The following is a 21,666-nucleotide window of genomic DNA, read 5'->3' on the forward strand; positions in this document are numbered from 1 at the left end:
GGGAAGGTAGGGAGGTTTTTGTGATAGGGCTGTGTCTCAATCGGAGGACAAGGGCTTATGGGACGGTAGGAAGGTTGGGTGATAGGGCTGTGTCTCAATCAGGAAGAGGGCTTATGGGAAGGGAGAGAGGTTGGCGAGGCGAGAAGAGGGGATGTGGACGAGGGCATGCTAGAAAGAGGCACACCCCCCAGGTTTCCTCTTCCCACCGTGGAAACGGTTGCAGTGGTGGAATCAGCGGACATGTTGCCACGGCAACTTGATCCCACTCACTCCCAAGTATTGATTGAGCGCTTGGTCGTAAGTGGCTGTGCAGATGACGGACTGGGAGACGCGTCCACTGCTGTCTCTCAGAACAAAAGATATTTAATTAGAGACGAGTCAATCATCCTTTCCCCGATAAACTTGTTTCATTATTGTTAGTTTCCTTGGGAACCATTTCCTATGTGTCTTTCTATCCACCCGTTATTCTACTCATTTGAGAGGCTGGTTCTGTGACGGGGTTGTGGACCAACAAGGTCAGTGGATGATGCCCAGAGATGTGCACAGGGCAGGAAGCCCGTATTCAACAGACTGACTGGTGTTCTCCTGGATCAATGAAATCTCATCATGACACAACATCACTCTCGCTGACGCAGAATACCTCAGATGAGTTGGAGCTTCTGTTCCTATCCCTGTCTTTTAGTGCCTTTTCTCTGACTCTCTGACTCACTCTTCCTCTCTCTTTCTCTCTCTCCCCCCCCCCTCTCTCTCTCTCTCTTTCCAGGCTTCATTGTGGGATGGTTGGTGAGTGGGCGAGTTGGTAAAACATCATTATGGGAGTGTGCTGCACTGTGTGTGTGTGTGTGTGTGTGTGTGTGTGTGGGGATGGCACTGTAGGCCACCACCACTGAGACTTTCTGTTGCCATAGTAACGCAGGCTGCCGGGATTGCTTGTCAGTGTGTGTGCAGCCAATAGGGTTGGCCCTTTAACACCTGCGCTGTGTTCTACCAAGGAGTGTCCCTTCCTACCTGAAGAAAGGGCGCCAGTGTCACACACACACACACACACACACACACATACACACATACACACGCATGGATTACCTGGAAACATGATGCTCCTGGAAGCGTAACTATCAGACAGGAAGTAAAGCTGAAGACATGAATACATTCACACAATCAACATTCAATCAAAAAATGGTTTACCTTTAGTAACTTTTTATTGGGGTTTTAGATTCTCACGATGAATGAATTTATCCCCAAGGCACTTCAACATGTTCTTGGTTGAAAATATGTATCTTTTAAAGTAGATAATGATAGTGAGCTTTGACAAACTGCTACAAAAAAAAAAATACAAGTAATACAAATCAGTGCTCTACATTATACGCTTGTCATTCCCCTGGCAGATGGAGCCAGTGTGGTGCATCATTCTGATGTAAACAGACGGACAGCGAGCTGGCCTGATGCCTCCTCAACAGTCGAGTGACTGGACCGTCACCCCTGACATCCAGGAGGAAGTCGGAACATCAAGTTTCATCTAGGATGTGGACCTATGTGTGACCTCCTCTCAAAGACAGCTGTCAGGTCAAGATAAGCTGACCAGCACGTTAATTTAGGCTAGAAGCCAGCTCTGTGAAAACAAGAATATGATATAGGAGGCATTGAACACAGCTCAGTGTTTAGCTACTGAGACGTGTCAAGGACAGTCCCATTCTGAATTCATAGACATGAGGACATTATTAGAGACGATGTAGAGTAGAAGATAAACAGATACGGTCAAACATCAATTCGTTGTGCACTTCCCTTGGAACACTTGAAAGAAAAAATACTTTGGATTCAAGATGTCAGGTTAGTGGACCGACGCCAGGCGATTGATGGTGCCACTTTAACAGACCTCAGGGACACTGCCTCCATGTTCGTATCTGACTCATTATGAAGCTATCAACAGTCAAGCTATCAAGCGTCAACCAGCACAATTGAAGAACAGATCACTGATCATAATTATTGATTATAAATAGGTTTCTAATGTGTGAGAGGGTGAGTGTGTGTGTGTGACAGTGTGTGTGTGTGACAGTGTGTGACAGTGTGTGTGTGTGTGAGTGTGGTCTCCTCAGGTATCCCACTCTGCAGACTCTCCTCCTCCGTCTCTGTCTCCGTCTTCATCCTCCTCTGAGTCTGCTGACACCCTCTTCATCCTCAGCATGGCTGCCTTGATGCTCTTCTCCAGCTCAGAGTCTCTGCACTCGGGCGGGGCCGCGCACACCTAACCCCCTCAGGGAGCACAAACAGGTCAGATACGGACCAACGCCACATCCACGCCTTTCACATGGGCACAATCAGGCGTGCGCTGAATGGAATCACGCGATTGGCTGGGCCCCACCTTCTTGAGGGTGACCCCCTGTCTGATGGCACACATGATGCTGGTCATGGCGTCCGGGGCGGAGGGGGCGGCACCGGGGGCCAGAAGAGCTGGGGGTTGGACCCGGCGTAGCCGAACTTGCCCTCTCTGTAACGAGGCCAGCACCTCATCCATAGACCCTGGGGAGAGAGGGAGGGGGAGAGAGGGAGAAAGGGTCGGAGAAGGCGAGAGAAGGAGTGGGGGAGAGAGGGAGAAAGAGAGAGGGGGAGAGAGGGAGGAAGAAGACTTAGGACCAGTCAGAATATCTGACAGGCTGCCTTCCTGTGAACATGCTCTCTATACTGAGCTGCTAGGAACACCATGACATCCACTCAAACGTGTGCCACGATGAGCCCAGTCAGAGACCATGACAGCAATGTTAGACCTGCTCACCTGTGTTTTGTTTGAGAGTGTTCTTGGCAGGGAAGGGAGCCGCCTCTTTCTCGCTCAGGGGCTTGGGCGTGTCCCCTGCCTGGGACTGGGAGGGTGTGAGGGCAGGGAGAGGTGGAGGAGGAGGGGGCAAGGGCGGGGGAGGAGGGGGAGGAGGGGGTGGGGGGGAGGTCTGGGAGGGTGGAGGGGCAGGAGGTTGAGGGGTGTAGATGGTCACCGGGATGTCCCTGGGTTTGGCGGCGCTCTGTTTTTTCTTGGGGGGTTTCCTGGGGGCGGGGGAAGGGGATCCAGCCGAGGGGGCGGGGCCGAGGTTAATGATTGACAGCGGCTGGGAGGAATCAGAAGACGGTGATTCTCGTGCAGCCATTTTGGATCGAGGAGTCTTCACCACATACTGTCCCGGACGCTTCTGGAAAGGACAGGAGGAGAATGCTTTAGGAGTGCGGTACATCTGGAGCGACCTATAGGAGACACAGGGGACAGCAGTAGGCTCTCCTGCATGGATACAGGCTCAAACATGAGAGACGGATTCAGTCCCAGGGAAGAGAGTTAGAGCTGCAGAGGGTTTATTACAGGACAGGTGCAGCAGGGAGAGAGAGACATTGGGGAGAGAGAGAGACAGAGAGAGAGAGAAACAGAGACAGGGAGAGAGACATAGGGAGAGAGAGAGAGACATAGGGAGACAGAGAGAGAAACAGAGAGAGAGAGACAGAGAGAGAGACAGAGACATAGTGAGAGAGAGAGTGACAGAGAAACATAGGGAGAGACTCACCTCTCTAAAGGAGCGTAATCTGCTCAGCGTCTTCTCTCTCTCCTCGTCCACCCACTCCTTTCTCCTCTGGTCTTCTTCTTTTCTCTTCTCTCGTTTCTGTGGGTGAAGAGACAGGGATGAAAAGAGAGAGAGAGGGGGGAGAGAGAGAGGGATGAACAGAGAGAAAGGGGGAGAGAGAGAGAGAGAGAGAGAGAGAGAGAGAGAGAGAGAGAGAGAGAGAGAGAGAGAGAGAGAGAGAGAGAGGGGGGGGGGGGGGGGGGAAGAGAGATGGATAAAAAAAAGCGAGAGCGAGGGGGAGAGAGAGAGATAGGGTGAGACAGAGATGGTTGGGTGGGTGGGGTGGTTCCATGGGTGGTTTTACCCCCCCTGTGGGTCCCCCTTGTTGTCATGGTTCCTCACCAGGTGGACTCCGTGGTGTTGGATGAAGGTGGTGCCACTCTCCTGGGAGGCTCTGTGTTTCTGCTCGTTGGCCTCCACACACTGGTCCTACAGCAGGGACACGCACAGGTACACCGGTAAAGTCAGCTGGCTGAGCGGTGAGGGAGTCGGGCTAGTAATCACAAGGTTGCCGGATCGATTCCCCGCCGTGCCAAATGACGTTGTGTCCTTGGGCAAGGCACTTCACCCTACTTGCCTCGGGGGGAATGTCCCTGTACTTAATGTAAGTCGCTCTGGATAAGAGCGTCTGCTAAATGAGTAAATGTAAATTGTAATGTAAATGTACACGCTAAACACACGCAGGCAAGAGGAGGCTGGTTTACCCTCTTGTTGCGGAGATAGGCCCTGCGGGCGCCGATGCTTCCTCTCTTGGACTCCAGGGCCTGGAGACGGCGTCTCAGGTGACAGGCAGGTGGGGCAGGGTCAGAGGAGACACCTGTCTGCACCAGGCTCTGGAGCTCCTCTGGGTCCTCACACACGTCGTAGTACACCACCTCCTCCTTCAGCTCTGGAACACACACACAGGATCTTTCTATATATATATATATCTATATACGTATATATATTTTATTTTATTTTGGGGGGGGGGGGGGGGGGGGGGGGGGGGGGGGGATTGTTTGCTTTTTTATAGTAAGTAATTAAGACTTTATTTCTAAAGCACTTTTCATACAAGAATTGCAGCTCAAAGTGCTTTACATAAAATCAACAAAAACAATAATACAAGCGTTGATCTAAAGCATATAACAAACACCAAACTAGCTGCAATCTATCTGCGGTCTCTCGAATCCGTCTCAGATCCGAGCTGCCACTTGCAGTTTCTATAGTGACAGTTTGGGAAATGCAGGGGAACGTCATGCAGTAAAGGGCCCTGGTTGGAACTGTAACCTGTGTGGTCTGCACTTTAGCAGGCCACTCTACGGCTCCACCGGGACGCCCCCCTCCCCCCCCTCCCCCTCCCCCCCCCTCGTTCATTAAAGCTTTCCTTCACAACGCCCCACATTTTGACTTGAGCTCGACGCACAGTACCCACAGCAGTGTGCACTCTGGAAAGTTCTCAGTCACGGCATTATGAGAAGAAACTCCACAGAGACAGAACCTCTCTTTCACACAAGTCTGTCGTCCCCTCTCTCTCTCTTCTTCTCCTGGGGGGGAGGGGGGAGGGAGAGGGAGGAAGGGGGAGGGAGGGGGAGGAAGGGGGGTTGGACAAGTGCTGAAGTACCACTTTCTGCTTCCCTCTCTGCTTTTAAAAATAAATCTGATGCCCAGAGTGCTCAGAGCCTAGCCAAAACACACACACACACAAAGCTTGGAAGTTGGAAGCAAACAGCCTATTCCCCACGAGCAGCAATTAGTGGGCATTTACATGCATAAAATATTACCCCAAAGTAAATATGCTTTTGCGAGATTATTTAAAACCCGGTGTCGAGGCAGACACACCCCTCTGTTCTGTTGTATCAGAGCACGATCAGAGATGCCAAAAGTACGACTGACGCTTGGCCATGTGACCCCAGGGCCCGTCTGTGACCCAGGGCCCGTGTGTGACTCCCGCGGCTGGGAGCGACAGACGACGGCGTACCTTTCATCTGCCGGCGCACAGTGCCTATCTGGGCCACCAGGAGAAGCTCCTCGTTCCTCAGGACGTTGAACTTGGTGTCGTACAGCTCCAGCTGGGCCTCGTAGTACTGCAACTCCAGCTGGTCCACGGCTTCCTGCTGGCCAGGTCCAGATCCCTCCTGAGAGAGAGACCTCATCTAGGGTAGAACACACAGGGGCTCAGTGCGACAACGACCAGGGTTGGGCTGCACGCTGGCAGGCACGCCGCGGGGGGAGCTATCGAAGGAACTTCCTGTTGGCTCCGTGACTCATCGACAAATCCCTGAGATCTGCGTAGGGGTAGCTCACTTATCTCACAACACACACACACACAGACACAGACACACGCACACACACACACATGCACAGTTGGCTCTGATGGGGCTGGATACACATTAGACTTCGTAATTGTGTTCTAGCTGTATCAAATGGATTAAAGAATAATGGAACTGCCACAACAGCCATCTAGGGTGAATGAATTTTTTGAATGTCTATATCTTAACTGTCACATTCACTAGACTACTCTCAGTATAGTAATGTAAGCAGTTGGAGGTTTATGTGGGGACTTTCAGGTCTATAAATAGATCAATGTCCGCTAACAGGACGCTGTGGGCAGATAGATGAACCAGAGCAGAAACCTGGCAACCCTGGTGCTGACCCAGTGTAAACATGGCAACGCACACAAACACAGACCTGCCCTCTGATGCTGGCCTTCCTGCGGTTCAGGCACATCTCCTGGGCCCTCATTTGCTGCAGAGTCTCTTTGGCCAGCAGGAAGCGCAGCTTCTCCATCCTGGGAGCCGCGGATGCCCATGCGGCAGGGCCGAAGCGACACTCATCCCCCTCCATCTGCTTCAACATGCCTGAGGGCCGTGCGCACACACACACACGCACACTCATCAGTTTTTTTCACCCCCTGGTTATTGTTTTAGGACCAGCACAACTCTCTGGTGTGCAGGTGTTCCCGAAGTAGTGCGGCCGATATTGGTTTGGAGTGCTCCTCGACAACGAGGAGTGTGCTACCACACAATGCACTCACACACTCAGTGGCTCCCTCACTCCCACACACACACAACTGTACCGGCCAGAGCCTTTGATGTCTTTTTGAAGTAGCTGACAGTGATGTCCTGTATGGAAGACACCGCAGCCTCTGCTCTCCTCCTCCACTCCTCCGCCTCTTTCTCCAGAGCTTCGATTCTCTTAGGACCCAGATCCTCATACTCCAGAGACTTCTGCAAAGGTTCCCAACAGACAAACAAGTCAACAACAACTTTAAAGTATGCTGTGTGTGTACCTTTCTCTGACTTGTGGCTTCTCAAGTCACAGGGACATCGTTTTCTCAGCCTCAGGATTGAACTAGACGAGACTCAAGTGTAGAGATGTACTGTGGAACTTCACTTTACCAGTCCTTGTATTAGGTTGGTATAGGTGCAGTTCTAAGGGCGTATACGTACAGCCCTATGTAACATTGCTTTTTAAAAAGGGCTGTACAAATGAAACTTGACTTGATATGGGTCTTTACCAGGATCTCCATCTTGTACAGGCACGCCAGCTCCCGCATGTCTCTGAAGGGCTGCAACAGGTACTGGAAGAAGTGCGTTGCCACGGTGACCAGGTCCTGGTAAGCCTGGTCCTCCTGGTCATAGATGTGCAGCAGCAGAACCATCCTGTCAGCAGTGCTGTGGCTCTGCTGCATCTGTAGGAGACAGGCTCTCACTTAACACCGAATGATGATGAGATCTAGGTGACTCTAGATCTAGGCACCAGTGATAAGCATTGGTTAATCCGTAGCAAGGCATCTATAAGATGGCTTGTTAACATAAAAATGTGTTAATAAGACTCAAAACTTATAAAGGCCTCATTAATTAAATATTATTACATGCACCAGGATATAAAGTGTCACCCCAAATGATTATTTCACATAACAGCCTCTGTTAGAGTATAGCATCTCACTTCGATGTTACATTTAATGTAACCTTGTCTCTAATTACTAACAAATCAGGGGATTGATATCCATAATTTTCTGCAGAGCATTTGTTTTACAGGTGCAACTCTCCACATTGCAAGCTATAACTGTGCAAATATAGTCTGAGCTGCATCAATTCAAAAAACTGGCAGCACACTGTGGGCCAAACGAGGACTAGAGTCTGTGTAAATGGACACAATGGGGATGGCATTTAGATGACTCAGTTTCACATTGTAGAATCTTCAGCAGAACAGGAATAGCAGGATTAGCAGAAGGCCTTGAAGAACTTCGCTAAGTGAACAATCTCAGTCTGACTCACTTCATTTGAGGCACTTGAGTCTCTCTCTCTCTCTCTCTCTCTCTCTCTCACACACCCCTCATCTCCCTCACATTCTCATCCCTCACCTCATCTCTCACCTCATCTCCCTCAGCAGTCAGTAATTCCTTGTTTCCCCTCCCCCCTCCCCCCATCATCTTCCTCAACCTCACGTCTCTACGTCTCCCATCTCTCGCTGTCTCTCCCAAAGTGAACATCTTGCCCTCACCATTTGCAGGAGATCCTTGGCTCTGGTCACCTCTTCCTGCATCGTTTTCTTCTTGAATTCCTGAAGGTTTTCAAAGTACTCCTCAACATCTCGCTCATCTTGGGAGAATAGTGAGTCGAGGACAATCTTTCGCCCACAGATATCAATTGCATGGCTGAAGTATTTCTCAAGTTGTCGACAAGGTGTATCAAGGTCCCTTTCGTCTTCGGGACTGGATACACGGTTCAGAAATAAGTCCCAAATGTTACCATCATCAAAGTCTGACAAGTCTGGAAAAATTGGTGCCAGAACATCACTGACACCTGTAAACTGACGATGAACGTTTTTTAAATCGTTGACAGAGAACAATCCAGCCCAGCTCGTTTGTTTGTCGCTAACTGCAATCTCGTCTTTCCGTTTCTGTCGCTGAAGAGTTCTGTTGTGACAGGTGACAGCAAATTTAGACTCGATAGCATTCCATTCTACTATAAATCCAAGCTTAAATATTTCGTTTTCTTCAAATATATTACTTTTTATAGCCACCCAACCATCTAAACTGTCTAAACGCTCGCAGTCCACGTTATTCATCTTTAGAAAACATGTACAACTTGTGTTTCGTTGCTCTGTTTACACCATCCGCCATTTGTATGACGTAGTTCGCTCTCGTCTACCCTCAACTTTGACCTTTTCCTCATGACTACCGGGGAATTCCACCTCGCGTCTACGACACACCCCTTTATAATAATACCTTTATGGACACCACAGTCGAAGCAGTTTATAGTTAGGCTGATAAAAATGTAACCTTGCAACAGAGGGCTGAAAAGAGTAGTACGTCTGTTTTTCGCAAAATACATTCCGAATATTAGGCCTACAGATTACTTTAAATAATGATAGTGCGACGTGTATGCAAGCAAATCAGTGACAATGTTTTGAATTTTAAAAACAATTGTATACTCATAAAAATTTAAAGAACACCGAATTAGTTGTTTTAGAATGTACCTCTTTAAAATTGAGATATTAATGTCAATGTAAAAAAAATAATCTGATCCATAAATTCAAGGTTCGACCAGGCCAGTCAAGGGGGCAGACCATACCCATCTGATGAAGTCCAGATGCAAAGGGAAACATTCTCCATGGTCTAATGAATCTTATTTCTTATCTCCTGGTATTGACTCTCACTCTCAAGAGTTGAACTCTCTCCTTGTCCCATAGTGAGACCATCCTGCCTCCTCAATCCAGTACCTATCACCGGCCTTGATGTCAAACAGCTCTCTGCAGCAAATCACCATGCAACCAAAGCCATCTTCATTTTTTGCAACAATTAGGTTGCGAAGGACTTGAGACAGCTCTTTGCTTTTACCCCTTGTGAGATGTGTCTTGTGTGACACATTGGCAATGAGACCTTTTTGTAGGCCATCAGTTGGGACTGAACCATCTGATATTAATTTGCACTGACAAAGTGCTGGATTGCTTTTTAATTACTGATAGATTTCGAATTTCGCAAAAAGGCGAACCTTTTTGCGAAAATATTTTAACAACCTTTTGAAACTATTTTTTTTTCTTCAATATTTTGTTTCAGACACAACACGACAAAAAGGTTGAAAGTCGAATTTGAGCAGGCTGAAATGTGTTATATTTGAATTTCTGAAGCTTGATTTTTTGATAAGATTTTTTTTACATTTAAATAAATTCATATTTTAAAGAGGTGAATTCAAAACCAACCAATTCGGTGGTGATTGAACTAAAATATTAAATATTCAATTCCCTTTAAAATTCAAAACATTTTGTCACCAATTTGCTTCCATATGTATTCAATCTGAGTAACGTTGTGTCTAAATCGTCATTAATGCTGGTTAACTGGCATTGTAACGAATATTCATATTGACACTTGAGCTCCCTGTTAAGGTCCTTTCTATATTTATCACAAACTCGGTTTGCTATGCTTGACTGAAAACATTGCCAATGGCCGCCTTAAATCGACGCTGCTGAAACATTAAACAGGAAAATTACTAAATGATTTATCATCCAGGTAACCAGAAATTAAAATCTAATCCTATTAACAAATTGTAATACATTTTCATCAACATACATCGATTACTATAACAGTGCATGGATTCCGTTGATAACTCGAGCAAGCTTAAAAAATAGTACCGGTATTGTGTTGTCAGTGTGTAATTTTATCGGTAAAAATCATCATACATTATCACTGTATAACCTACTAACTATCTTAAGGTCTTAAAAAGGACTCCAAATAGCCACTGTTTTACACTTAACCACGCCATAAGGGTTAGCAAACGCTGTAACACAGAGCTTGGCCACATTGATAGACTCAACCTGGCCATTAACTCCCACAGTGACAGCAAGGGTCCCTGCTCGTCATGGATGTGTGTGATATCAGAGGGGCAGTGTTGGATGTGATCACGGAGGAGGTTCTGAGTGGAGACGAGGATCACGACGGGGACTCCAAAACTGGTCTGTCTACTGAGCCCTTCGTGGTGGTGTCTCAGAGACGGAAGACAGTGGCTTCAACTTTCCAGCGCTTCTCCGTGGACACCAACGAGTCTCTGAGCTTTGAGGCGTGCGTCACGTCAGACGAGGAAGAGCCAGTTTCTCCCACCTCAGACGAACATGACAATGTTTTTGATGAGGATGGGGACGAGGTAAGGGGCAGATATCTTGGGGGGGCTTTTAACACCTTGTGTTGAATACACTGGAGGAACCCATCATATCTCTGTCATCTAGAAATCATCATCATAAATCATTTTTTAAAAATCATTACCACGCTTACTGCTGTTTGATCTTTTTACCTTCTTTTTTATTCAGAATGTCATGAATGAGACCAGAAGCAAGCTACAGGAGAAGGTTACTGAGATGGAAAACTTTGCAGGTCACCTTGAGGAGATATTCCTCACCGTTGAGGTAAAAGTCTCACCTGGAACTCAAGATGATCACAAACCAAGTCCTCAAGGTTTTTTTGCTTTTCACAATGTATGCGTCGTGTTTTGGCTTCCCGCCATGTTTTTGGGGCTATCTCGTTGTATATGATCCTTGACCTAGGCACTTTTTGTAAAGCTCTCTCTTGGAAGTAGCTTTGGATAAAAGCGTCTGCTAAATGAATACATGTAAATATAATGTAAGGTTCCAACCTCTGTAGCCTGACATCCTTGTAAACTCTTTCAGGAGAATTTCGGTCGTCAAGAGCAACACCTGGAGCAACATTACAACGACGTCCTGCAGACCTTGTCTCATCGCTATGACGACAGGGCCGCGGGGCTGGAGGAGGAGAAGAAGAACAAGCTGGAGGCTCTGTACACACAGCTGCTGGGATGCGGCCGCACCCTGGAGTCCTCCAAAGAGCTCATCGAGGCAGCTCAGGCACTGTACCGTGTCCAGGACAAACGCCTCCTCCTACAGGTGAGCCCCTGGACTGCCTTCCGTCAAAGTGATTAGCTCTTTTGATGGTTTTAAACCTAAAAAATAATGCCATATTAGTTGAAATCATAAGTTGTTTACTTGTCGTTGACAGGGAGTAACGCCCATCCTTAAGAGGTAGTATGAAGTGTTGTCTGAGAGTGGCCATGTCTTGAACTGGCTTACACTAAAATGAAAGATAATGGTTTTGTTGTGATATCTCAATGCATGAGTTCTAAACATCACACCTCCTCATTCATGACTTCATAAGCATGCACATGCATCAGAGTGGATAAAGGTCTAATGTGTCCAGTGTGATGCAGACAAATGGTTGGAACAGCATGGCGCAAGTCAAACGTACTTGGAGTGGATTCGCTTTACCCCAACTCGTGTGTGTCTGTCCAACTAGAATGGAGGAGTTTTCCAAAGAGAAGGTCGACCTCACTATAGCCACTTCTTTATCCTTCGACACGCCCCTGGCTGACATGTCAGATGTGAAAACCATGATGGACTCCATCAACATCGTACCAGGTCTGACCTCCAGACAACTTAACGCTTTTTTAATTACTCAGTTGATGTTATTTTCTTTCTTTTTTCCAGAATCAAAGCTTTCAAATCATCATTGGTTCTGTTCATCCACATGATTATGAATGATGATAAGTGTTGTGGTTGCCTGGAGACATTAGGATTTGAGTAGCTTTAATGTTGGGATCTTGTCAGCTCCGTCGGCCCCAGTCATCAACCCCCAGTCACCCAACTCTGCCACCCAGACATCCCTGCGTGTGTGTTGGAGCCTGTTCTCTGATGACACAGTGGAATACTATGAGCTGTACTACAGAACAGTGCTGGAGGACACACCATCAGAGAGCACCTTGGAACCACAAGGTAGGGCACACCATCAGAGAACACCTTGGAACCACAAGGTAGGGCACGCCCACATAAAACACCTTAGAACCACAGGGTAGGGCACGCCCACATAGAACACCTTAGAACCACAGGGTAGGGCACGCCCACATAGAACACCTTAGAACCACAGGGTAGGGCACGCCCACATAGAACACCTTAGAACCACAGGGTAGGGCACGCCCACATAGAACTTCCATGAGTAGTCACAAGATCTTTCGAAATTCAGCAAAGTTTCCACTTAAGTGGAAAGCCGGGAGACATGAAAAAAAACTATGCTACGTTGATTTACTGCTCCGGAAGTATTTATTTATAATTGTGCCGATTTACTGCATTCCAGTGTTTCCGTTCCCTGAAGTGTTACCTTTTCACCTGTGATTGTCATCTTCCCCATAGTGTCCATGGTTAAGGTGAAGGAGACCCACTGCACTGTGGAAGACTTGCAGCCCAACGCTCAGTATGAGTTCTGGGTGACAGCTACCAACACTACAGGCATCAGCCCCACCAGCGAAAAGGCCCTGTACATGACAGGTAATTAGCACAAGTTTGCACTCAGCCCAGAATGTTGTCAGCAGAAAACGCAGAGAAATTTCTAAATTCAGTAAAGCTGTGACAGGTTGCATAAAACATCCAGCCAGACACTTGGCATCCTCTCTCTGCTTTGAGTGGAATGGATCCTCCTGTTTTGTTTTCATAGCCTCACCCAGCTCTGTCCTCTTCCCCCCAGTCCCTTCCCCTCCCTTGATCAAACAGAGGGCGTGTACCAGCTGCCCCGAGGCTGCTCTGATTCGCTGGGAGTCAGGAAATACAAACCCAGTTGACTCATACACTGTGGAGCTCAGCGAAATGGGCTCAGATGGAGAACAGAGTGGGGTTACTGAGTAAGACACACTCAAAATTTGAAAATCTTTCTGTCATCACTGTCTTATGTATTGTTTTGCATAAGTGGCTCAGCAATGGTGAACAACATACACTACCTACAGGATTGTATTTTAGGTCTCATCTGGAGTGCTCAGTGATCTAGGACTGAAAGAACTTCCAGCATCCCAGGAGGTCCTGGTAGCATCATGTTTAACAAGCCTCTTTTTCCAGAACGTTCATAAATGAGTCCCTCTGTTGCAGCAGTTTTAGGCGATATGAGTTCCCAGGATCGAGTAGTTGCTGACTCAGACTGCTAGTGTCCTAGAAAAGCTATTCTTAGTCAGGCCTCCTCCAGTGCTCTCAGCCGGAACCTCGTCCTTTCAGCCTGGGTCCATTTCACATTCCATTTCAGTCAACTCTGGTCACATCGTTGATTTTTTTTTTTACTGGATAAAACAATTCTTTACAGCTTAGTAAGTCTCTCACCTTAAATGAAAGTTACTGATACATAATTAGCTTGATGCTATAATCTGATAAGCTGCATCAAATGCTTACATTTATGTTTTAAACTAGACATAGTCCCTTTTAAATAAAATAAGTAAATGACTAAATCTCATATTGTGTGTTGCCAGGTCCATCGTGGCTATCCCCACCTGTGAGAGTATGATCTTGCTGCAGGCAGGTAAGACCTTCCTGCTGTCTGTCAGGGCAGTCAACATTGGAGGTCCCAGTGAGAGAAGTGAAGCCTTTACTGTCTCCACCACAGGTGAGACCCCCACCATGCTGTGGGGTTAAGTGAGCAGTTAAGTGAGCAGTTAAGTGAGTAGTTAAGTGAGCAGTTAAGTGAGTAGTTAAGTGAGCAGTTAAGTGAGCATGTGTGCTTGCATGCTGACAGTGAATGGACATTGATACTGGTTGGACCATCAGCAAAATTGCACCAATTGTTACCCCAATTGTCTTTAGGTCAGTATAGGTTTATAAGGTTAGTATAAGTTATTATGGTTTAGTATACCGTATTGTATATTATTTTGTATATTTAGGAGGTTTATTAAATTATATCATATCATATATGTAATCTATGTTCTGAGTACTTATATGTTATGCCAGGTTGCTTTGCATGGTCTTGTCCTAAGAATTTCAGTGCCCAGTCTGACTTAATGTTGTTCTGTGCATCTGAAAATAAAAGACTTGTACTTGAACAGTGTTTGTGTCCTGTAGGCACATTCTTCCACCTGCTGGAGGACACAGCCCATCCCTGTCTGTCGCTCTCTAAGGATGGCTTCAGCATGTTCTATGGGGACGAGGAACTGCCCCTGAGTGCCATGGCCTTTGATGACAACACCTTTGCAGGGTAACACAGGTTAAACCACCATAGGGGGCCACTGTCGTAACTGTGGGCAGGCCCGCCGATAGGAGGGGCCAAACGGATCTGTTGTCCCGGGCCCAGGGTAGGGGGGGGGGGGGGGGGGGGGGGGGGGGGGGGCAGGATTGGAGCAGAGGAAAGGAAGAGCAAGGGAAAAGGGAAGATCTGGGCGCAGGGGGGCCCGTCTAAGATTCTCGTCCCAGACCCAGGCAAGCTGGCCTGACTGTGGAGCTGTCTTATGATTAAATACATAATAATAATAACTGTGTATTTGTATTGTGTTTTGGAGTGTAGATGCGTAGCAGTCCTGGGGGACCTGATACCTGTGCGAGGCAGACACTACTGGGAGGTGGAGGTGGAGGATGACACAGAGTTCAGGATTGGTGTGGCGTACGAGGACACGCCCAGAAATTCCTACCTGGGGGGCAACAACACGTCCTGGTGCATGAGGCACACCCTCACCCCCTCCAGGTAAGAGTCTGGAGCTGAAACACCCATCTGGATCAGCACTGACAGATCAGTGGTCAACTGTTCCTACTCTGTTCAGCTGCTGGGATTGTTCTCAGGGTAATACGTATGCCTGTCATTCCAAGGGGGTCTATCGCCCATTTCTGTGTATGAAAAGCAGGCCGATGTGGGATTATTTCTGGTCGTTGAAAATATTTGTTTTCTTTTTGAGACACTGCTTTTTTCATAGTTTTTCCACAGCAATGCCTTGTTGGAAGTATTCTTCAGTTAGGTACCCGTGGAACAGAATGTCATTGCCGTATAGCTGTTGCCATAGCAACTCTGTTCTGCACAAAGCAGAACAGCTGTATTGTCATTTTCGGCAGATCCTTCATACAGACATATCACACAAGCCACCACATGAATGTGCTTCTGAAGCTCCAGTCTGGCACTGGCCTAGTTAATGTCTGAGTGCCTACGCAGAACCAAGACTCTGTCCCCTCCTGATCCACCAGTTTACGGAAAGGATTAAGCATCAACATCTCTGCTCTACCCCCTTGAGTTGGAGGAAAAACAACACTACCTAGTAGTGCGTTTCATTCCTGCACACACACTAAACCCCCTCAGCCATGCTGTTCTGGAATCCCCATTTTGTCGTTAAATGTACCATAAACTTCCTGTCGTCTGATGCACTAAAACTCCCCACGTCGCTCTGTCAAACAGGCACAAGTACGAGTTCCTGCACAGCGGCTGGAGTCCCGACATCCGGATCACAGTGAACCCAGTGAGGATTGGGCTTCTGCTGGACTACGGCCAGGGGACCCTGTCCTTCTTCAACGTGTACCTGGAGCAGCACCTTCATACCTTCTGCTGCCAGTTCCAGCGCTACGTCCACCCCTGCTTCGCTCTGGACAACCCCGGGGTGCTCACGCTTCACAACGGCATGGCAACCCCTCGCTACACCCAACTGATTTGACGTCAGTTTTGTAACATGTTCAAGCTGGGTGTCAGATGGCTGAGCGGTTAGGGAGTCGGGCGAGTAATAAGGTTGCCGGATCGATTGACGTGCCCTTCACCCTACTTGCCTCGGGGGAATGTCCCTGTACTTACTATAAGTCGCTCTAGATAATGACTAAATGTAAATGTAACCTGGCTTCTCCAGCTGCAGGGATACTAAATTAAATCAGGTCACACGTCTTCTCTTGATAAAGGATTGACAGACTTAATTTTTTTTTCCAATTGTTTATTACAGTATTCCATGGGAACAGGTTTACACCATTTTCCAAGATAAGAAAAGTTACAATATATATCAGTAATTGGTGCAAAGCAAGTAACGAGAATCTGAAGGCAAGCCCATTCATAAACAGCATATGGTTTTAAAATAAATGAAATTAAACTACCTTGAATGAACGATCTATTGTGACTATAATGGTGGTTAATTTCCTTCTGTCCACCAGGGGGGGTCAGAGGGGCAGGATGACCTGCTCCTGGGAATGGGAGAGCTCTCTGGTCACAGGGGAGGAGGGAAGGGGGAGCTACACCATCTTACTGCTGCGCGTCCTCTCCTCTTCCTCGTCTGAGGAGTCCCCTCCGTACGGCACCAGGCCCGAGGCGTCGGGCACCACCCGAGGCTTCTTCACACTCTCCTCCTCCGGCGCTTCTGCAAAGCATCAACATTGAGAGGGAGAGAGGGACAGGAGGAGAGGGGACAAAGAAACAAGTGACAGAGAGGGAGAGAAATAGTGTGACAGAGGGACAGAGGGGTTTTTGACAGAGAAAGCCATTGAGGAGCCCCATGTCAGGAAGTTGATCCACAGCCAAGGAACAGCAGCACAGCCAAGGACCAGGACATGTGGAGAGAGAGAAGACAAGAGGAAGACACAGACATATAGAAGAAGAGAGTTAGTTAGCACAGGCAGTCTGGCCTTCACACAGGGTTCCACCTCTAGTCTGGTCAGTCAGAGGGGGGGTGAGGGCTGGGTGTGTTTGCAGCGCTGCGTACCCATGGTTGAGGGGGGGCTGGGGGGCAAGCTCACTGGCTCTCGGGCTCTCTTGCGTGCTGGAGGCGCAGCGAACACAGAGGGCATGGGTGGAGGCGGCGGCATCAATAGCCTGACGAAAAGACACAAAAGAATACTCACAAAAATCCAGGTATTAACAGCCAATAAAAAGGGGGATAGGAATCAGGAGTCAGAGACAAACCTTTCAGCTCCTTCTTCCACCCTGGAGGGTGCTGGAGGGGGTGATCTCTCTGCAGCCGGGACATCAGCAGGCTGGGTAGGGAGCAGAGTGTAAGTCGTGGCTGGTGTATAACAGGAGCCTGGTAAGAGGCTCGCGTTCAGCACTTCCTGAGTAGCTTGTAGACGGCTCAGACTCACCTGAGACACCAGCTCGTCCTGGGCCTCTTCCTGGAAATGTCGCTTGGGACTTCCTGTCTGAGGTGGGCTGGTGGAGGAGCCCTCGTCAGCCTCAGAGTCTGTACTCCCAGGGTCCTTGGAGACAGAAGAACACAGATGGGCTCTGGACTCCCACTCAATAACACAGTGGCAAAACTCAGAGGCACAGCTGGTTGGCTTGGCAAGTATTGGATGTGAATTGCGGGGGCGGGGGCTCTGTGGATCCCATACCTGTACTAGATAGGGATGCGGTTTCCTAGGACAGACTGGATACTGAACCATTGCCTGAGAAGATTGAGGGGTTGTCGACAGGTTAGAATGACTTGGGGCACCATTTGCACTACTCCAATAACCACTGGATCCTGGGTACGGTGAATAGCCGCCCGCATACCCATTTGCAGGGTAGCTATACCAGGATCCCTGGCTAGAGTAATTGCTATTAGGTGGATATCCATGTGCTGCGTATGCTGAAATAAAAGTACAGGACATGGAGTTAATACCAGGCCTCTCTCGGGGCAACGCACAGGGCCTCAGCCCTGACCTATTCCAACTGCTTCTAAGGGTGACAGAAAAGGAATCATTACAGAGGCTAGGCCCTTAGCTTGTCAGGGTGTAGTATTTAGCTGTGGTTACATTAAGAAAAGAAAAATAATATATATACACACACACACACACACACGTTTTTTCTTTGCAAGAAGACCTGTGCAGCAGGTTGGTTTGCGGGTATACTTACGTTGTGTGGAACCAGTCGCTGTGTATACGGACACCATTCGCGAGTGTTCAGCTCTCACCTGGATGAAGATGAGCAGGTTGAGAACAGGCATCGCAACATGTTGGGAACCTCAAACAGCTCTCAAACAACAAAGACTCTGGTGTTCTTGTCAGTAGGAGCAGAGCACTCTTAATCCACGACTCGAGGCCCAGGTGGTTCACCCTACTGTTTCATCTAGGAGGTGGGTATCAGTGAACGCTACAAACCTCAGCAGCATCACCTTCTAAAACCTCCAACTTTATTTCTTGTCCTTCATAAAGATGTGAATGTTAGACACGTAGGACTTACTGTTTCGAGCAGACTTTCGGTGAGCTTCTTTGCAGATTCCAGTCCTGTCTGGTTTGGGTGGCTGCAAGACACAAGGAACCATTTGTAACTCTTCCAACACACCTACTGATCATTGTCAGGTCCAAGGAAACCAGATTCACCAAGCTGCAGTGGCATGTCTATTAACAGCAGGATGAAATGGGAACTCAACCACACACTGGGTGGAGGAGATGCAATGCGAGTGAACACCACCTACTATACTGAGCACAAGTGAAATGAAATGTTAAAATAAAGCAAAAAATTGCTTTCAGAAAAAAAATTATGTAATGTTGCACAGATACAGAAGGCAAAAATAAATATGTAACACAATAGTCATGCTATTGGGCATACTGAGGTTCTTATGACTTTTGCACAGTACTAAATTGCAAGTTAATACCACATTAAAAGCAGCATGTTCCATTCACCTGATGTAGACGTAGAGCGGCTCGAAGGACTCCCTTCTGGACGCCTGTTCGATGTAGCCTGAGGTCTTCCCCCGGAGAAAGACCCGCGCCCCCGTCTCCGTCTGAATGTGTCCCAGGTACGTCCCTCCAGGACCCTCCACCTTCTCGTTCACATTGAAGGAGGGCAGGGCCTGGTCCAGACCCACAAAGATCTTTGTGTGCACAAAACTCTGGGAGAGGACAGGCGAGATGTGAGTCCATCATACCAGAACCGGAACTTGACTAAAACGAATGAGTTTAACCACCGAAATAAAGAGTTGAAGGATTGGGTGTTTAGAAACATGGGAGTGATGGAACTTCCTGGTCATGTGGACCAGTAAAGACAGGAGTTGTGAGCAGGCACAGTAACCCTGGGCTGTGTCTGGAGAGCAGAGTCGTTCTTCCTGCTGCCATGCTGTAGGAGGTGGGTTTCAGCAAGGCCAAATGATCTTAACTGGCCTCACTTTCTTGACCTCCAGCAAAGACTAGCACCATCACACATCTCCCTCTGTCTCTAAGCATGTCTCTGTGAAGGAGCCGGCTCTGCCTACCCCTGAGTGTGGAGCTGCAGGTCTGTGTCCCTGGGGGGTGGAGGAGCTGCCGCTGGCCGCCCGGGGCATGTGAGGGGCAGATGAGGTGCGGGAGGGCTGGGGGTAGAGAGTCAGAGGAGGAATGATGGGCACCTGCTGCCCTCCCAGAGCTGCGGCCGTCCGCAACACATCCTCAGAGATGATCTCTTTAATTCTTCTCACGGCCTCTAGCAGCACAGGGAGAGATGGGCTCTGTGTTACAGGGTTAGGAGAGGGAAACGGCCATGTCCAGACCAACTCTGACTCAGTTAAGAGATTTGATGGTTCGGTTGCACTACTTACTATTCACCTCGTCCTGACTCCTGCCCTGGACATGCAAATACAAAGGCCTTTCTCTAAATAAAGAAAGATAATTAGAATACAACATGGACACGCCCAACAGAATATAGGCACTGGAAGCAATCTCAACATAATACATACACTGCTTTTCCTTTGTCCATATCACTCATGTAGTGACCCTTGGTTGAGACTACTGCCCCGCTGCACTGGCGAATCTAGAGTGTAATAAAATAAATAAAAGATGGTCACAAGAGACATGGGATTCTGGAATGGGATAAAAAAAAAATAAAAAAAGGTAAAACAGGTGTATCAACTTACCTCTTCTTGAGTTTTGCCTTTGGTAAGAAGGTTTCTACAATTTATTGGGACATCGTTTATGTCTACCTCTGTGACTACAGTTTCTTCTGCTGTACTGGACACTGACAAACATGAAGGTACCTGAAACATGATACATAACTCATTACTAATGCTTTTCCCTGGTTATTCAAATACAGTCCAAAACCACTGTTACTGTTGAGTACCTTAGACGGTAGCGGTGGGGGAATCTTCAACTTTCCCTTTGCCATCAACATGGCATTGATTTTCGCCGCCATGGCTGCAGCCATCTCCACTCCACCTTGTGAGGCTGTCTGGTCCCCATCGGACGGCAATGGCCCGGGCCCTCTGTTCTGGGTTGCGTTCTGGTTGGTGACTGACGTGCAGCTAGCAGGGACACTAGGGTGCGACGAGTTTCCCACGCAGGCCTGCATCACATCCACCCTCGGTTTGGGTTGGGCGGGCTGGTCCCATCTGCTAGTTGTAACGCACCTGTGTGGGTACGTTTTCTGGTTAGTACGTGTGTGTAGGGTCAGTAGGCCTCGGCATTCTCGACAACCTGTAGCCTGTTCAGCCACTACTAATTTATCTAGGAGGGTGGTATTAGCGGGAAACCATAATTTAAGAGAGACCGCTTTCTTAACCCTCCACTTGGCTAACAGTACGTGTAACGTGCGAAAGCGGCCACAATTGTTATTGTAGAAGCTCAATGAGTGTATTTATTTACGCTAGCTAACATTAGCAAAAAAGCTGACGACGTAAAACTAGCAGCTAGTTAGCCTAGTTGAGTTAGCTGGCTAAACTGATAGCTAGCAAAACGCCTGATAAGATATCTAGCCACCACTAGCTAGTCCTTTGAGTGGTTAGCTAGATTATTGTATACCTTATGAAAGTTATTTTCTTCAACGGATACAATGTAGAAGGCACAATTGTGCTATTCTACCTTATTATGCTTCTTTGGAGAACAAAGTTATGTCGCTAACTTTCGCGTCGGCCAGCTGAAATTGATTGCAGCGTTGCTTGTTTAACATTCGTGGTTAGTTCGACAATGGCACCCGTGGCTAATAGCTAGCTCTAGCTAACGTCGTAGCATTTGAAGCTAGTGCTAACTACTCTGCATTTGTTGAACATTATGAAACGTAAAACTTACGGCGTTTGTCCAGTCATCCCCGAAGACATCACAGCATTCAGCTTGTTTAGGAATTTAGCTGGCTAGCTATCTCCTGGTCAACGTTGCATTTGCTCACTTTTCATCCGACAGCGGCTAGTATGAAGCGAGACGTAAAGGCGGTTTCTGTCGCAAAGAAAAGCCGGATGTTACAAAAAAAAAACAGTCACGCTCTTGTGTAACACGAGCAATAACGCGAGAAGTCGGTTAGTGATCTACATTTTCGAAACCCTATGAGAAAAGCGTAATTTTATATATTCGATATAGGACAAAGAAATACAACCTTTGTATTATTTCAGTAGGCGTATGTTATATCCTTAATGGGCCATGCCAGAATTCAAATTTAAATTCC

The 21,666-nt window shown here is 47.7% G+C and overlaps 3 protein-coding genes across 3 annotated transcripts; 1 reads left to right on the forward strand and 2 right to left on the reverse strand.

Annotated features, from left to right (window-relative positions):
- Positions 1–1,184: 1,184 nt before the first annotated feature.
- LOC124482176 (WASP homolog-associated protein with actin, membranes and microtubules) lies at positions 1,185–8,745 on the reverse strand. The gene is made up of 11 exons (XM_047042586.1): positions 8,082–8,745; positions 7,093–7,266; positions 6,652–6,802; positions 6,264–6,433; positions 5,554–5,728; positions 4,301–4,485; positions 3,939–4,025; positions 3,540–3,635; positions 2,771–3,176; positions 2,360–2,517; positions 1,185–2,242 (listed from the first exon to the last, which is right to left on the reverse strand). The coding sequence occupies exons 1-11, from the start codon at positions 8,646–8,648 to the stop codon at positions 2,090–2,092; spliced, it is 2,322 nt and encodes a 773-aa protein (XP_046898542.1). The 5' UTR covers positions 8,649–8,745; the 3' UTR covers positions 1,185–2,089.
- Positions 8,746–9,978: 1,233 nt separating this feature from the next.
- LOC124481783 (fibronectin type III and SPRY domain-containing protein 2) lies at positions 9,979–16,474 on the forward strand. Its single transcript, XM_047041993.1, has 13 exons — positions 9,979–10,089; positions 10,415–10,720; positions 10,884–10,979; positions 11,241–11,474; positions 11,587–11,609; positions 11,881–12,002; positions 12,192–12,356; positions 12,771–12,905; positions 13,102–13,255; positions 13,868–14,001; positions 14,454–14,586; positions 14,893–15,069; positions 15,769–16,474. Exons 2-13 carry the CDS (start codon positions 10,439–10,441, stop codon positions 16,019–16,021), a joined length of 1,908 nt encoding a protein of 635 aa, XP_046897949.1. The 5' UTR covers positions 9,979–10,089; positions 10,415–10,438; the 3' UTR covers positions 16,022–16,474.
- Positions 16,367–21,472, reverse strand: LOC124481784 (KH homology domain-containing protein 4-like). Its single transcript, XM_047041994.1, has 14 exons — positions 21,297–21,472; positions 20,353–20,638; positions 20,150–20,269; positions 19,973–20,046; positions 19,835–19,887; positions 19,514–19,719; positions 18,945–19,153; positions 18,502–18,562; positions 18,175–18,232; positions 17,673–17,908; positions 17,424–17,537; positions 17,248–17,318; positions 17,048–17,157; positions 16,367–16,705 (listed from the first exon to the last, which is right to left on the reverse strand). The coding sequence occupies exons 1-14, from the start codon at positions 21,323–21,325 to the stop codon at positions 16,581–16,583; spliced, it is 1,752 nt and encodes a 583-aa protein (XP_046897950.1). The 5' UTR covers positions 21,326–21,472; the 3' UTR covers positions 16,367–16,580.
- Positions 21,473–21,666: the final 194 nt, after the last annotated feature.

Source organism: Hypomesus transpacificus, chromosome 19 (genome assembly GCF_021917145.1).
Source record: "Hypomesus transpacificus isolate Combined female chromosome 19, fHypTra1, whole genome shotgun sequence".
NCBI lineage: Eukaryota > Metazoa > Chordata > Actinopteri > Osmeriformes > Osmeridae > Hypomesus > Hypomesus transpacificus.

Coding starts and splice junctions, on each gene's coding strand:
- LOC124482176 (XM_047042586.1), bottom strand. CDS start 8,648: ATGAATAACGTGGACTGCGAGCGTTTAGACAGTTTAGATGGTTGGGTG. Junction 6,434..6,651: donor GACATCAAAGGCTCTGGCCG/GTACAGTTGTGT, acceptor CACGGCCCTCAG/GCATGTTGAAGCAGATGGAG. Junction 5,729..6,263: donor AGGCCAGCATCAGAGGGCAG/GTCTGTGTTTGT, acceptor GTTCTACCCTAG/ATGAGGTCTCTCTCTCAGGA.
- LOC124481783 (XM_047041993.1), top strand. CDS start 10,439: ATGGATGTGTGTGATATCAGAGGGGCAGTGTTGGATGTGATCACGGAG. Junction 12,003..12,191: donor CTCCATCAACATCGTACCAG/GTCTGACCTCCA, acceptor GGATCTTGTCAG/CTCCGTCGGCCCCAGTCATC. Junction 15,070..15,768: donor CACACCCTCACCCCCTCCAG/GTAAGAGTCTGG, acceptor TCTGTCAAACAG/GCACAAGTACGAGTTCCTGC.
- LOC124481784 (XM_047041994.1), bottom strand. CDS start 21,325: ATGTCTTCGGGGATGACTGGACAAACGCC. Junction 20,639..21,296: donor GGGATGACTGGACAAACGCC/GTAAGTTTTACG, acceptor GTACCCACACAG/GTGCGTTACAACTAGCAGAT. Junction 19,888..19,972: donor ATGGACAAAGGAAAAGCAGT/GTATGTATTATG, acceptor TTCTTTATTTAG/AGAAAGGCCTTTGTATTTGC.